General features: G+C 32.5%; 1 protein-coding gene across 1 annotated transcript; it reads right to left on the bottom strand.

Moving 5' to 3' along the window:
• Positions 1–10,177: 10,177 nt before the first annotated feature.
• On the bottom strand, positions 10,178–13,805 carry LOC143604403 (uncharacterized). Its single transcript, XM_077080899.1, has 10 exons — positions 13,219–13,805; positions 13,159–13,168; positions 12,499–12,619; positions 12,033–12,142; positions 11,705–11,959; positions 11,464–11,610; positions 11,313–11,384; positions 11,163–11,231; positions 11,011–11,072; positions 10,178–10,653 (listed from the first exon to the last, which is right to left on the bottom strand). The coding sequence occupies exons 1-9, from the start codon at positions 13,803–13,805 to the stop codon at positions 11,037–11,039; spliced, it is 1,407 nt and encodes a 468-aa protein (XP_076937014.1). The 3' UTR covers positions 10,178–10,653; positions 11,011–11,036.
• Between the last annotated feature and the right edge of the window lie 640 nt (positions 13,806–14,445).

The raw sequence follows: 14,445 nt of genomic DNA, 5'->3' as shown, positions 1-14,445 counted from the left end.
CCGTCTCCCGACGATATATTTCAGGCAGTCAAATTGGAATTTTCTCATTTATAAAAGTGTGTATAAAACAAAAATTATGGAAAAAATGTTCAAGAGGAAACTTTTTAAAGCCAAAACCTTTTTTTTTTCATTGAGGAAATGGGCATAATTTTCGGAAACAAAATATGACTTTTTGTGTGGTACGAAAAAGTCTTCACTTTAAGATAAGAGACGTTTTCTCGTTACTTATTCAAAACGACTTAAGTTTGTGTTCTTTTTTCTTGGTGACTCACATGTGGATAAAACTTTAATTTTCTGTCATACTTCTAATATTTAAACAAGCATTTTACAAACACTTAATTGTGTTTGAATAATACAAAGATTCGAACATAGCTTCTTGAGTGATTAATCTTAATCAAGCTCAAGATATGATTGAAGATATGGAAGAAGCATGAAAGAACTTTGAAAACCAACCACTCTTATTTGACAGTATTCTTATGTAAAGGAGATCGATCACTTTCTTCATTAAGTGGGATCTTCTTCTTCTTCTTCTTCTTCTTCTTAATGACTAAATTTTTTTGCATTACCATCCCACCAAAGTGAAAAGGCTCGTTAAGTACTGGGAAGTTAACGAGAACCTTTTTGCGTTTGCTAACTATGGAGAAGCAAAATATATACCTTACTAAGTTACTAGAAGACATTTGTATATCCTCTTAGAGACTTGTTTATTTCCGGTGGTGATCTTTCCCATTTTGAAATCTATCGATTTGTATCTAAAAGCGCTAATAGGTGTTGGTAATTAAATTAAACAAGTTATTTTACCCGCGCGCAGTATACCATAGACGAGTTTTGATGATTTAATGTACAATATACATATGTTTTGAACCACATTAAGGGTGTTCACGGTCTGGATTTCACGGTTTTTAGGTTAAACCGTAAACCAAATTATTATTATTACTTTTAAATGTTACTAGAATCTCGGTTTACATATATAAGATAGGGTTGAGTTATAATAAGAAGATTAGTTTTCCTAGGAAGGATAGAAAATAATCTTGTCCATTCATTTTAAAATTGAATGGTTGGGATTAGATTAGAGAGATCATCAAATGTAAAATAATGGTAAGGGCATAATAGGGATAACAAATTTGTTGACTTTCTCTCTCCACATGCAAGGCACATGTCAAATTCCCCCATCATTTTAAAACGTCCATAACTTATTTATACGACATTTTTTTTTCAAAACAATTTCACCATAAAAACGAGTGTTTTTTTATCTTTTATATGAGTACCATATTGCTTTATAAAAATAAAATAAAAATTTCATGGGTTTTTACAATGTGTGTTTTATCATAATTGTGTTTTACAAAATTGTGTTATACAGTTGTGTTTTATTTTTTCATAGTGTTTTTTGCATTGTGTTTTTTACATTGTGTTATTTAATTGTGTTTTCATTGTGTTTTTGTCATTGTGTTTTTATTTTCATAGTGTTTGTTCCATTGTGTTTTTTTCATTGTGTTTTTCATGGTGTTTTATTTTCCGGCGAAATTTCCGGCAAGGTGGTGGCGGTGGGTGGCGGTGGGCGGTGGTAGTTGTAGGAGATGAGTGAAAACTTAAGTGGGTTTTAATTAAGTGAGCTTTAATTAAGTGGGTTTTTGAAATTAAATTAAGTGGGTTTCAATATTAAGGTAGTAGACTAAAATACCCTCTTTCCTAGCCTTCTTAGGAAAACCAAACTTCTTATTTGATCCTTTCTCATATAAGATATATACACATTTACATTAACACAATTTGACGGTTCATTTTTATTTTAATTATTGTTTTCAATTTTATTTTACTCATTGTAACCCTCTAACATATAGATTTCACAATTCATATATTTTGTGTATATGATATATATATTGACTTTTAAATTTTGAATTTAAAATGAATCAATTTGAAACAACATTTCATGTTTAATTAATTAACCAAAAATTTACATAATCTTACCTCCCTATATAAAATGCATGACCTGAAGAATTTTTACACCAACATCGATCAATCTAATAATCAAATTCACAGTCATTGTAAGTTTCATTATTACTCATTGTTTCATTCATATGTGTTGTTATTTGTTGTTAATATGCATACATTACATTTATATCAATGTACTTATTTGTTTCCAATCTTATTATTTCACAAACGGCAGAATGGAGCCACAAAACATTTTGGTTGATGTTGATCGTTTGTCCACTGTAGAATAGTGTTTTAAGTTTTATCACTTCGATTATTGATATTCTGTTTACCGGTAATCTAAGGTACGTTATTTTGCTAATACCTTCGACTTTTGTAACGCACATATATTAAAGTTGTTTATGAGGTTCTCCATATTAACATGTTGTGAATAAACATAAAACTCTCTACACAATCTGTTTTTTAAATGTTATGCCAGTTGCATTATCGTATTATCCTGTTTTTCAATCAACAAACATGCGTAACCAATATTACATCAGAATCTTAAATTTATTATTAGTAATTATATTGATTAATTCAAGATTTTATGTATACAGTTATAAGATAATGATAATTCCAGAGTTATGTTATTATGGTGCACTTTTTTAATGATATAAGTGTCTAACATTTGCATATGCATAGGATATATTGTTGTAAATTTTGTATTAAGATTGTTTGACCTTAATTTATATATACTGTGGTTTTTAATTAGTTAGTCGAGATAAAGATTACATAATGGTTTTTAATTAACTATTATATATTTGTTATGACATGTTGTGAATGAAATTGCCATCTTTTGGTTGACAATTGTCCATCCCGTGATGCTAATGTGCTATGCAGCTTGAAAAGTTTTTTTTGATCATAGTTATGTATAAAATGGTTTGAAACTATATGTACATGTTTTAGTATTCTAAATACTTTTGGAACGCTGGTTGGGTTTATGAAGTTGTATTAGTGTTATGATGGTTAGTATGATATCTTAAGGGTGTGTTAATGTATATATAATCATTTTAGATTCATTTTCTATCTCATGTATGTTATAATGTTATATCCAACATTACAATAATTAATAGCTTCCAATTATATAAATCATCATTTGAATAGTTATTCGTAAAATCATATTATACGAATTGTCCATATTATATATTCACTAACAATAATCTTACTCCCCCTTCCTATGTGTTTAATTAACATTGTTTGTATTTTCACATGTGGTATCCACTGGTCAATAACCTTGAGTACTTATGTAACATTCGTCATTTTCGGTTTAACTTGTATTTGTTTTCGTATCGGAAACCCGACCCGTTTTTGTCTTTCGGATCTTTCGTTATTAATAAAATATCGGGTTTTATGTTCGTTTATGTTACACAATTGTCGGATCAAGAAATCATATCTTTCGGTACGTTAAAACACCTTTTTTTTTGCTAAAAACAAGTTAAAACAAACTTAAGGGACTAAAATTGTCAAATAACAAAAGCATGTAACTCTTGAAAGAAACATTACGACCAAACCTTCACTCTTTCCCTATATAAGCAAGACCAATGCATCCTATTTGGGTTTGCTCATTCACCTCAAACTCTCCCCAATCTAGATCTAAGTATTATTTCTTCAAACTCTTGATAGTTTGACTTTTCAAGGTCAAACTTCTTCTAATCTTTATTTGTAACTAATTCTTGTTAATTAAAGCTTGTTATTATAGCTCGTTTAAAACATATTTCCCTTGTTTCCATGGCTTTCCCTTCTCCGGTCATGGTCGGTTTAGGTGTATTGTTAGGCAAGGCTTCATGGAGGACTATTATAATCCTTGTTAACACTCTAAATTTTGTTTAAGCTTCATGGAGGACTATTATAGTCCTTGTTAACACTTTAAATTTTGTTTAAGCTTATTATTAATGTTGATGTTTAGTTATGTTTATTTTAGTTTCCAAATCATTTTAATGTGTTTTATGGTAATGGGTATTTGGCAACCATCCTCGGTTTCATCCTCAGTCAAGAGCCGAACCAAAACCGAACTTTTGTTTAAATACTTTTATTGTTAACATATTGTATGTAAGACTTGAGTATTATCAATTTTAAGTTTATTTTAATAAGTTCTATGGTATTGGATATGTGGTAACCATACTCGGTCTTATTCCGAGTCAAGGACCGAACCAAGACCGAACTCTCGTTTAAATTTTTTATATTTAAAATGATTTATCAATATGTTACATGTAAGATTTGTGTATTATAATTTCTAAGTTCTTTTTAATAAGTTCTATGGTATTGGGTAAGTCGTAACCATCCTCGGTCTTATTCCGAGTCAAGGACCGAACCAAGACCGAACTAAACCGAGTTCACTCGCTTAAGACACACTAGTTGTGTTTTGGGCCACCGAATCTCGTATTTTTCTCTAAAACTATATTACAAACTACTTTTAGTTATTTTCTCAAAACACTTGTTATGTTGGATCCAACTTGATCTTATAACAAATTTGGACCGACAAAGCCAAACACCCGCTTAATGGACGTTAAGGTTCTTCTTAATAGAACTAAACACTTGGTTAAGCTTCTTTGATTTCATTGAGTTATCTCATAACATTTATCACTTTGGAATCTCGACTTCGGGCTTGACCAATTATCAAGAATCGAACAGACAAATCCGAACACTCGTAAAATCTCGTCTTAGTATCTATTTAACAAAGGGTCTTGCAATAGCATAATTATACCCAAATATTTACTTAACAGAGGTTAAGTAAAACTAATGAATAGAATACTGAGACCCGATTTCGAGTAAACTTACCTTATGAAAACCATTACTTTAATCCTTATGCATTTACACTTTGACTCTCAAAATTTAATTATTTATTTTACGTGTCATATCATTTTACTTTAAAGCTTAAAGTCCATCTACTAACTCAAGACCCTCTTTAATCTAGGTCTTGCTCGTTGAACTTACATTTCCGTTTGATCACAAACTAATCCTCAAAGTTACTTATTTCATGTGAGTACATTTTATCCCCAGTTTTCGTTTTTATACTTTGGGGGTAACATGTGTGACACTCGTCAATTTCAGGTTAACTCCATTAATCCAAACTCCATCAACTCAAACTTAAGATCACTAGAACTATAACACACATCTCATTACATTTAAACTAGGGTTTTAAATGACGCTTGAAAATCACTACACATGTAGTCTTTAAGGATTGCACCGAAACGCACACGAGTCGACTCAAACCATTGGTGAATAAACGACAAATATCAAAACAATAAATACGTGATAATTATGTGTTAACAAATATGTTACTTGATATGTTATGTGTAATGCTAAACACAAAAAGCAAGAACTAATTGTTTACACTAGAAATTTAATAACTAGAAGTAGAGGGGCCATTGTGTAACATAATTATTATTAAATAATAACAAAACCCTAATCCCCCTACCCTCTCCCTAGACCGATCGCCCCCCCCTCCCTCTCTTCTTGGCTGCCGTAAACATACACACACACATACAAGGATTTTTCAAGCTTTTGTTGAAGAATTAAGGTGCTAATAGGTAATTAACTACTTCTCTATGCATTCTTTGTGTTTAATTTTGATATTGAATGGGTTAATCAACACCCTAGATTCTTGAAAGTGATGATTAAGATGAGTTAGGGTTTGATTGTATGTTTGATGATGAATTGCTAGTGAATTGATAACTAATTGCTTGATTAATTACATGTTCTTTGATTTTAAACTTTCAAGTAAAACCCTAACTATGTGTGTAACGTAAAATTGATATGCATGGTTGGTAAATATTGTGTCTAGAGTGTTATATGCATGGGTTATGGTTCATATATTGTTGTTATGTTGAGTTTTGATGTAAACTGGTACTGGACAGATTGTTGATGTGATGTTTAGACGACTGTAACTGGATGTTAATGTGGTAATTGATCGAAATTATTAATACTACAGTGTACTAGATTGAGTCTAGTTTCTAAAAAGTCCAAATTTGTAATTTTTGGACGTGTAAAAGTTAACTTTTATTATTTTACAAAACTGTAGTGCAAGTCTGAATTGTGGGGTCTGCTGTTAGGCTGTTTTGAAATTATCATATCTCATAGACTACAAGACCAAATGGGTTTGTTCCACTTCTGGAAGTTAACATTTTGAGTTAAGAAGCTAACCCAATTGGTCTTGGATTGATTGGAATTAACATTTAACGGGAATAACAAATAACATTCTTTTGCGCATGATTTTGACTGCTGTGAGTTTACTGTAATGTTTTGATCATTGTGAGAAATCTATGTGGAATAAAAATACAATAAAAATATTTCTGGAACCTAGCTCATGTGTCCTTTTGTGACGATTTTTGGTGAATTAATTGATATATTATGATCTGTTGAATAGAGTAATCTTTCAAGTAGACATCTGTCTTGATAAAACTAGCTGCTGAACTATGTGAAAATACATGAAACGTGTTTGTTAATAGATAATTGCCATGTTTTGACTAAATTGCCCTTGTGGCGAGATAATTTACTAGTAATGTACAATGTTAGTATTTGATGCTTAAGTAGTTGTATACACATGTAACGTGCCACCAATGTGTTTGTCGAGTCGCACATAATTCACAAACGAAACACGAAACGTATCTCATGCATAGGTATTATGTGTCGAGTCTAGAGACTCAATAATAGTTTAAATACTTAGAGAATCTCATTTTTGTTTTAGAGCACTAATGAGGATTTTCTTTGACGCGCATCTCTCGGATTTGTTTTTGAATTCTTCGCAAACAGTGAGTTTCACGTTCCCCTTTTACTCTTTTAAACATTTTTTACTTGGGGGAGATAACATACTCCAAACACTTTAGATTTTGTTATTGGTTATATATCGCTTGTAAGGCTAAGTGGCAAACAAACCAACTAAAGTCCTTCATAACATCGAACCGTTTAGTATTTGTATAATAGCGAGTCACTGTTGAGTAGTACTACTGGGTTTGACAAACCCCACCCAACTCTAAACTCGACGGCAGGTCGAGTGGGTGTAATCTTGGCTAACACATTTTCCATGGTCGTGGTAGACATGGTGGCAAGGCAATTGATAAACAGTCAGCTTCGGTGTCGAACACTTAGTAATACTTGTTTTATAGGCTAGCTACCTATTGATATATAATTGACTTAACACTATCTGGTAACGCAAACGCAAACGCAAACGTAAATGCAAACGCAAACGCTTTATTTATATAAACTTGTGAACTCACCAACCCTATGTTGACACTTTTAGTATGTTATTCTCAGGTAGCCGAGGCGGGCGCGCGGTATAGGATCATGCATTCGTTGAACACCATCATTTTAAAAACTTGTTTTGAACTTTTATTTATTTGGTTTTAAGTCGTCCCATGTGACGCAACACTTGGTTATGATTTACGCTTCCGCACTTATTTAAACTTAAGGTTTTGTGATTTGAAAACTTTGAACATCATGTTGGATTATAACTAATGATTCCGATCCTGTTAGTTCACACCCTCTGACGGTAAAGCTCCGTTAGTGGATTTTAAGGGTGTGACAACATGCATACCTATTCAAAACAAGAATGATTTATAATACTCTATCCCCAAACCACAAACTCTAGGTTGTATGATACTTGAAATACTTGCTCTATTGTGTGTTATATGTTTCATATGTTTAACGTGCACGAGTGCTTATTTTTATGTTGTTGTTGAGCCTCAATAAGTATGATCATACGCACCCCTAACTACTTTAGCCTTGTGCTAGTTAATGCCTCATTATCTGAGTATGTCGGTTGTTACCGATTAGGAAGGATCCTCATTTATTTATGATTTATATACCACAATACTCGCTCTTATTTATAGTTTCATATACGATTTGTGGATTTTGCCTCATATATATATATATATATACTCAAAACTATGAAATTGCTCACCAACATACGTGTTGACAAATATTAATTTATGCATTGCTACAGTTTGATTATTGGTTGATTGGAGTTTGAAGATGTTATCTTATTTTGAGACCGTTTAGGTTATTAGAAGAATGAAAAATTAAATTCTTATCAATCAATCAATCATGCACAGCGAAGTCCCACAAACAGCAAAGCTATAAGTAGGGTCTGGGGAGGGTGGGATGTAGGCACACCGTACCTCTATCCAAAGGGATAAAGAGGTGGCTTCCAGAGAGACCCTCGGCTCTAAAGTACATATGTATGAAACAATACAAGTAATTAATGTTCAACAGTACTACAAATATTAATAATAATAATAACAATAATAATAATAATAGTACTAACGCTAATATTATATATATGTAAAGAAAATACCATTTTGGTGTGTCACCAAAATAAGGAAATTAGAAGCCCTAAGGTATCCCTTTATCCCTAAAAATTCTTAACTTTAATTTTACTTCATCAATGATTCTTATCCTCATTCATGTCCTCGAAGATGTTTAGGTCTATCAAATCATGCCTAATCCTTTCGTACCAAGTCAATTTAGGTCGTCCTCTACCCCTCCTCTCTTCTATAGTAATGTTTTCTACGGATCTAACATGATTCATCGCCTGTCTTCTCTTCACATGTCCAAACCATTTCAATCTCCACTCTCTTATCTTGTCTGCTATGTTCGCTACCCCTAATCTCTCCCGAAACACAGTGTTTGTTATTCGGTCTAACCTTGTGTGTCCACACATCCAACGTAGCATTCTCATTTCTGCTACCTCCATCTTCCGCACGTGTGCCTTCTTGATGCCTCAGCACTATGTTCCATATAGCATTGCAGGTCTAACTGCAACCCTATAAAATTTTCCCTTTAGCTTAGCTGGGAAAGTCTTGTCGCACAATATACCTATGGCTGCTTTCCATCTACACCATCCTACCTGAACTCTATGGGTCACATCACTGTCTAATTCCCCGTCGCTCTGAACAAATGATCCTAGATACTTGAACTTCGTTACTTGCGGAACCACTTGCCCTTCAATGGTGATCTGTGCGTCCTCATTGTCATTTGCCCAACCAAAATCACAGTGTAGGTACTTCGTCTTAGAGCGACTAATCCTTAAACCTTTTATCTCTAAGGTTGTTCGCCACTCCTCAAGCCTATTGTTTAGATCTTGTTTTGTCTCAGCAAGTAACAAAATATCGTCTGCGAGCATCATGCACTAAACAATTAAATTCTTATATTTGGTGTTATTTTGTATGAACAAGATGTGTTACTTTTGATGATTGAATGAAATTAATGAGTTGTTTAAATATTGTCACTTTAATAGTGTCTTGTGTTCTTGAGCAATCCGTTGCATCCCGGCATGTTCCGCCGCCTTTGGTCGGGGTGTGACACTATAAAAAAACAAAGGATATTAGTCTTCAAATAAATATTATAAATATAAAAATCAAATTCTCCAAATATTAAAACATAACAATGAAAACATATCATTCCTTTATTAGTCAATAAATATTGATCATAATTTTAATTGGAGGATGAAAATAATTAGAAGAAGTCGTCAATTATATCATTTGATGATAAACTGGAGATGAAACTTGTGGATGTGTTTGACGTTGATGATGAATCTAGCATGTTAGCAATTAAGTGTAAAACATCAAATGTGGAAGATGATGAGACCAATGTGTTTAGTGGTGTACGTTGTTAAATATGGAGTTGATGGCAAAATGACATATGGTGTTAAACTTGCAACTCCAAAGTTTGAGAATGTTTCAAAAAGAATGGTTATAATTACCATTTATTGATTAATAAATAAAGACAATGATATGTTTTTATTGTTATGTTTTAAGATTTGGTGGCCTTTTTTTTTATTGGAGACTATTTTTTTTTTGGTTTATTGTACTGATCATGGTATAAGTTATAATAATGTTTTAACTTTTCATTTATCTCATTTATCTTTGTAAATTTTCGTATGTTTTAAAATTTGAATTAAATAAGTTATGGTGCCTTTTAATTCATATATAATAATTATTTATGCATAAATACCCCATTGCATTTCAATAAATTTATATGATTTTACATATATATTACGTTTTATATATGTTCAATCTGTGTTAAACGCTAGTAGTATGTTAGTATTACAATAAAGCAACTCTCAAGCATGCATGCAACAAAAAAGCTGACGTGGAGCTGAATCACATTTCATCAACAATCACAAGCAGGAAAATGAGAAAACAAACGTCAAACATGTTTGTCTTTCTAAACATGAAACACTAGTACATAAGAGGCTTGAAGATGCGGTCCATTTTCCCACAAGGTGCGGGTCAAGGACCGCACCTTATACCATAGCATCATTTGTTAATATTCAACCGCATCTCCTTCAAAACCGCACCTTCTGCTTATTGTAATGAGAACCGCACCTTCTTTGCATCCAAATTTGAACTGCTTATGTTGAACCTTTAAATATGAACCTCCTCTGCCCAGCCCAACTGATGCTGGTTTGGTGACCGCACCATCTGATTCCTTTTTTTTTTTGGTAATTTCCATAACACAAATAATATTATATATAATATAATATGAATTTCCAGATTCCTAAAAACCCAAAGATAATCATATACAGAAAAGTTTCGTTGTCACAAAAACATATAGGTTTAAAAGTTAAACTAATACACAATAACTTTCAAAAACGACGTCTTCATTCTAACAATTCAAAACTGATGTCTTCATTCTTGCAACTTGAGCCGACGTCTTCATTATCGCAACTCAAACCGTAGAAATCACCTAATAAAACATATTACATTAGTAAAATGAAGCTTAAAATTTTGTAAGCGTTTTCGATAAGAAAAGGAAAGCATTCGTTTATGTTCGTTCACTAACAAAATAAACGTAACGGTTCACTAGCATTAATGAATGAACATAAACGAATAAACATGTCAGCTTCAGATTAAGATTTATAACAGATCGGTTGTTTGCTTATCAAGGGTAATTATGGTAATAGGCAATTTTTGGTCACAAGCTTTCAAGGTTAATGGGTCATTAACTAAGCAAAGTATGACAATTTCAGTCAAACAACAAGTTATCTTCTAGTTTGGGCCGTTAGATATAAGCAAACATTAAAATGATAGAATTTGGGCTAACCTTGAGACGCCTCAACAGTCCAGCCCTCAAGCATTTAATATCTGCTGGTCCACAGATATTAACTAAATACGATTATCAAAACATTAGTACTTGAGTAAATATATGTGTGTGTACATACAAATTGTTATATAAACAAGTTTTTGAAAACTAACCGCATTTAAATAACCATCTTCAAAAAGATTTGATTTTAACACTTCAGGCTGGTAATTGTCTTCATCAATCTAAATTAACAAACAATCTGTTATAACACTAACAAATCAAACTAAATGAACAAAAAATATGAGAGTAAATGGGCCGGCTACCAGTTGATAAAATGAACTGCTCGCGAAGTTCTCATCATGAAATTGTGGGGAGACACGACCCACTTGATTAGTCTAAAATAGCAAACAAATTTTTATAATATAAACAAATCAAACTAAATTAAAAAATATATATTAGAGTAAATCGGTTGACCTTTTGTGAACATAAAGTTAAAGTGTTCGCGGTGTCATTGTCATTGTCATTTATTTGTGGCGAATTGCTTGTATGACTCGGTGAAGAAGAACTCAACTCCACTCTCGGGGAACTTGGTGACTTGCTTGGTGCCCTTTGGTTCACAAGCTACAATTTAACAAAAAAATATTCTAGTAAATACTGATGCACTAAAATATATTTTAACACTAAAATAAATTTTAACATATAAACAAAAATATACCCTTATCGATTTTCTTGGCCACTGAATGATTTGACTAACCAACGTCTCAACCGTATTAACTTCTGTTGTTTTTGTTACATTGTAGACTTCAAAATCTTTATATGAATCAACAATGCCATCCACGGAAACCTTGGCACAATCTACCATTATTGGCTTAAAATGTAAAACCGCACCGATGGTCGGCCACGCCTTACCATCAACCACCTTCACTAGTGAGTCACCCACATTTATTAGCAACTCACATCGGGTTTCGCTCTGCAAGACCATTCAACATTTTTAATATACATATACATATACATATATATAGCAAACAATTAAAATATATTACCATGATAGGTGGATAGTTGACCTGTCCATCAGAACACGTGTCCACTTGTCGTATCGAGTTTCTACCATAGTTCACATTTTTAAACAACCCTCCATGGACTTTAGTGTAGCCTATAAACTCATTATAACAATATCAATTTCATCAATTTATATATATATATATATATATATATATATATATATATATATATATATAAAAGGGAAGGATTCTGTGCAAAATTTGGTTAACAAAAAAATCATGGCAACATTATTATAACAACAAGCAGCATACCAACTTTTTGTTGCCAACAAAAGTATAGCAACATTATTATAACAAAATATAACAGCACGCATCATAACAACAAAAATATATATCTTTATTTATTTTTTATTTTTTTTTGGAATAACAGATGAACAATTAACAAATCTAGAATGTGCGTACAAAAGATTTTTTGCAACAAATATATGTGTATATGTATAGTCATTACCTATGATATGGGACACCGTTCTTGATCGCCCGCCGTGCTCGGGTCCAACAACTCGAACCAGCGGGTCTTCCTTATTTTCATTGTAGCTTCCATCAGCTATCATAACTTGTTCGACCCGATACTACAAAAAACATTTGTTAAAACATCTAACTATAACATTAATAAATCAAACTGAATTCATTTTCATATAACTAAATAGCATAATCATTTACCAAAGCATCAGCCTTCTCAATCCCATCATCATCAAGTGAATACTTCTTGGTTTTTTTTTTTTTTTTGCATGACCCATTATAAACAACCTAGAACGTGAGTTTTGTATTCCTTTAAGTCCCGGGTAGCTTTCCTCAAGTTGGGGCCATATTATACATTGCTTTCGTTTCAAACCTCTATAGCCTTCTCGTCCTACCTTAGGCATGTTTTTCTTCTTAACGATATACAGTATATAAAACACTCAAAATAAAGCAAACAAATAAAACACATATTTTTTTAAAAGTTTTAAATGAAATCATACAAACAATCGAAAATGTCTCCTTAACACTCATAATCAAGCACGTCTATTTATCTTCATCATTCTTGTTTATTCTGCATAAAATAAAATTATTAATAAACTGGTTATTAAAAATTTAAAAAAATAAAGATAAATTATATTAATAAACTGACTATATCAAACCTTCATCAACATAAATCTCATCAATGTCATCATGTAATTATGTGGTGTGCCTCATATTCTCGTAATCACTTGGTTCAATATCGACCGAAAACGGTGGTAGATCATCAAAGCGGTCATGCTCCTCTTCGTTAACGACATTATCGACACCAAGAATATGTCGTTTACCTTGCAAGACAATGTGGTATCTTGGTTTGCTCGGGTCCTTGACAAAAAAAACTTGTGTGACATGTTTTGCCATAACGAATGGTTCAGATCTATAGCCGTCGGTTGCAAGGTCAACAAGTGTAAACCCATATTTGTCAACTTGAACACTTATACGGTTGTTCACCCATTTACATCTGAACAAAGGAATCTTAAAATCATGATAGTCCAATTCCCAAATTTCTTGTATAACTCCGTAGTAAGAATCCTTGGCGATTTTTATCATTGTTTCACGACGATGACCGTAGAGCTCGGTCGTTGATGCTATTAATGTAACTCCACTATTTTGAACGGCACTCTTTTTATCTCGATCACTGGTGTAAAACGTATAACCATTAATGTCGTACCCTTGATATGATTTAACTCTACAATCTGGACCATCTCCTAATCTTTTCACGGTTTCATCAACATCAATTTCTTTTACCTTATTTCTCATTCACCTCGATAACTCTTTGTTTTGAGTTTTTATGTACCATATATCATCCTTATTCGGGTTTGTTGACCATAACATCTCCATGTGTTCATTAACATACGGAGCAAGACATGCCATGTGTTTTAGGACCACTAAATGTGCTGTTTGTACATCTTCACGATTTGGAATGATTGCTTTAAGACCAACTACGTGACCCTCAAGTCGACCCGAATGACGAGTTTTAGGAACACCAACACTGTCGACACCCTCCATATAGCTTGTGAAAAAAAAAACAATAATAATATTGTAAATTAATACTAATATATATCATATGTTAATGGTAACATTACCTTTGCAGAACTTAATCACCTCTTCAGAAGTATACCCTTCAATAATACTACCCTCTGGTCGATTACGGTTTCTTACATGACCTTTTAAGACACCCATATATCTTTCAAATGGGTACATGTACCGTAAGTATACCGGACCACAAGCCTTAATTTCTTGAACGATGTGAGCTATTAGGTGAACCATTATATCGAAAAATGATGGTGGAAAGTACATCTCTAGTTCACAAAGGGTAACATAAATGTCTTTTTCCCATTTATCAAGTTGTTCAACATCAATAACCTTTGAGTGAATGTTGTTAAAAAACAAACACAGT

Source organism: Bidens hawaiensis, unplaced genomic scaffold, assembly GCF_021521415.1.
Source record: "Bidens hawaiensis isolate Kalapana, Puna unplaced genomic scaffold, B.hawaiensis_p1.1 tig00001961_1, whole genome shotgun sequence".
NCBI lineage: Eukaryota > Viridiplantae > Streptophyta > Magnoliopsida > Asterales > Asteraceae > Bidens > Bidens hawaiensis.
Note: the sequence above shows the minus strand (reverse complement) of the source record. Positions and strands in the feature narration are given on the sequence as shown.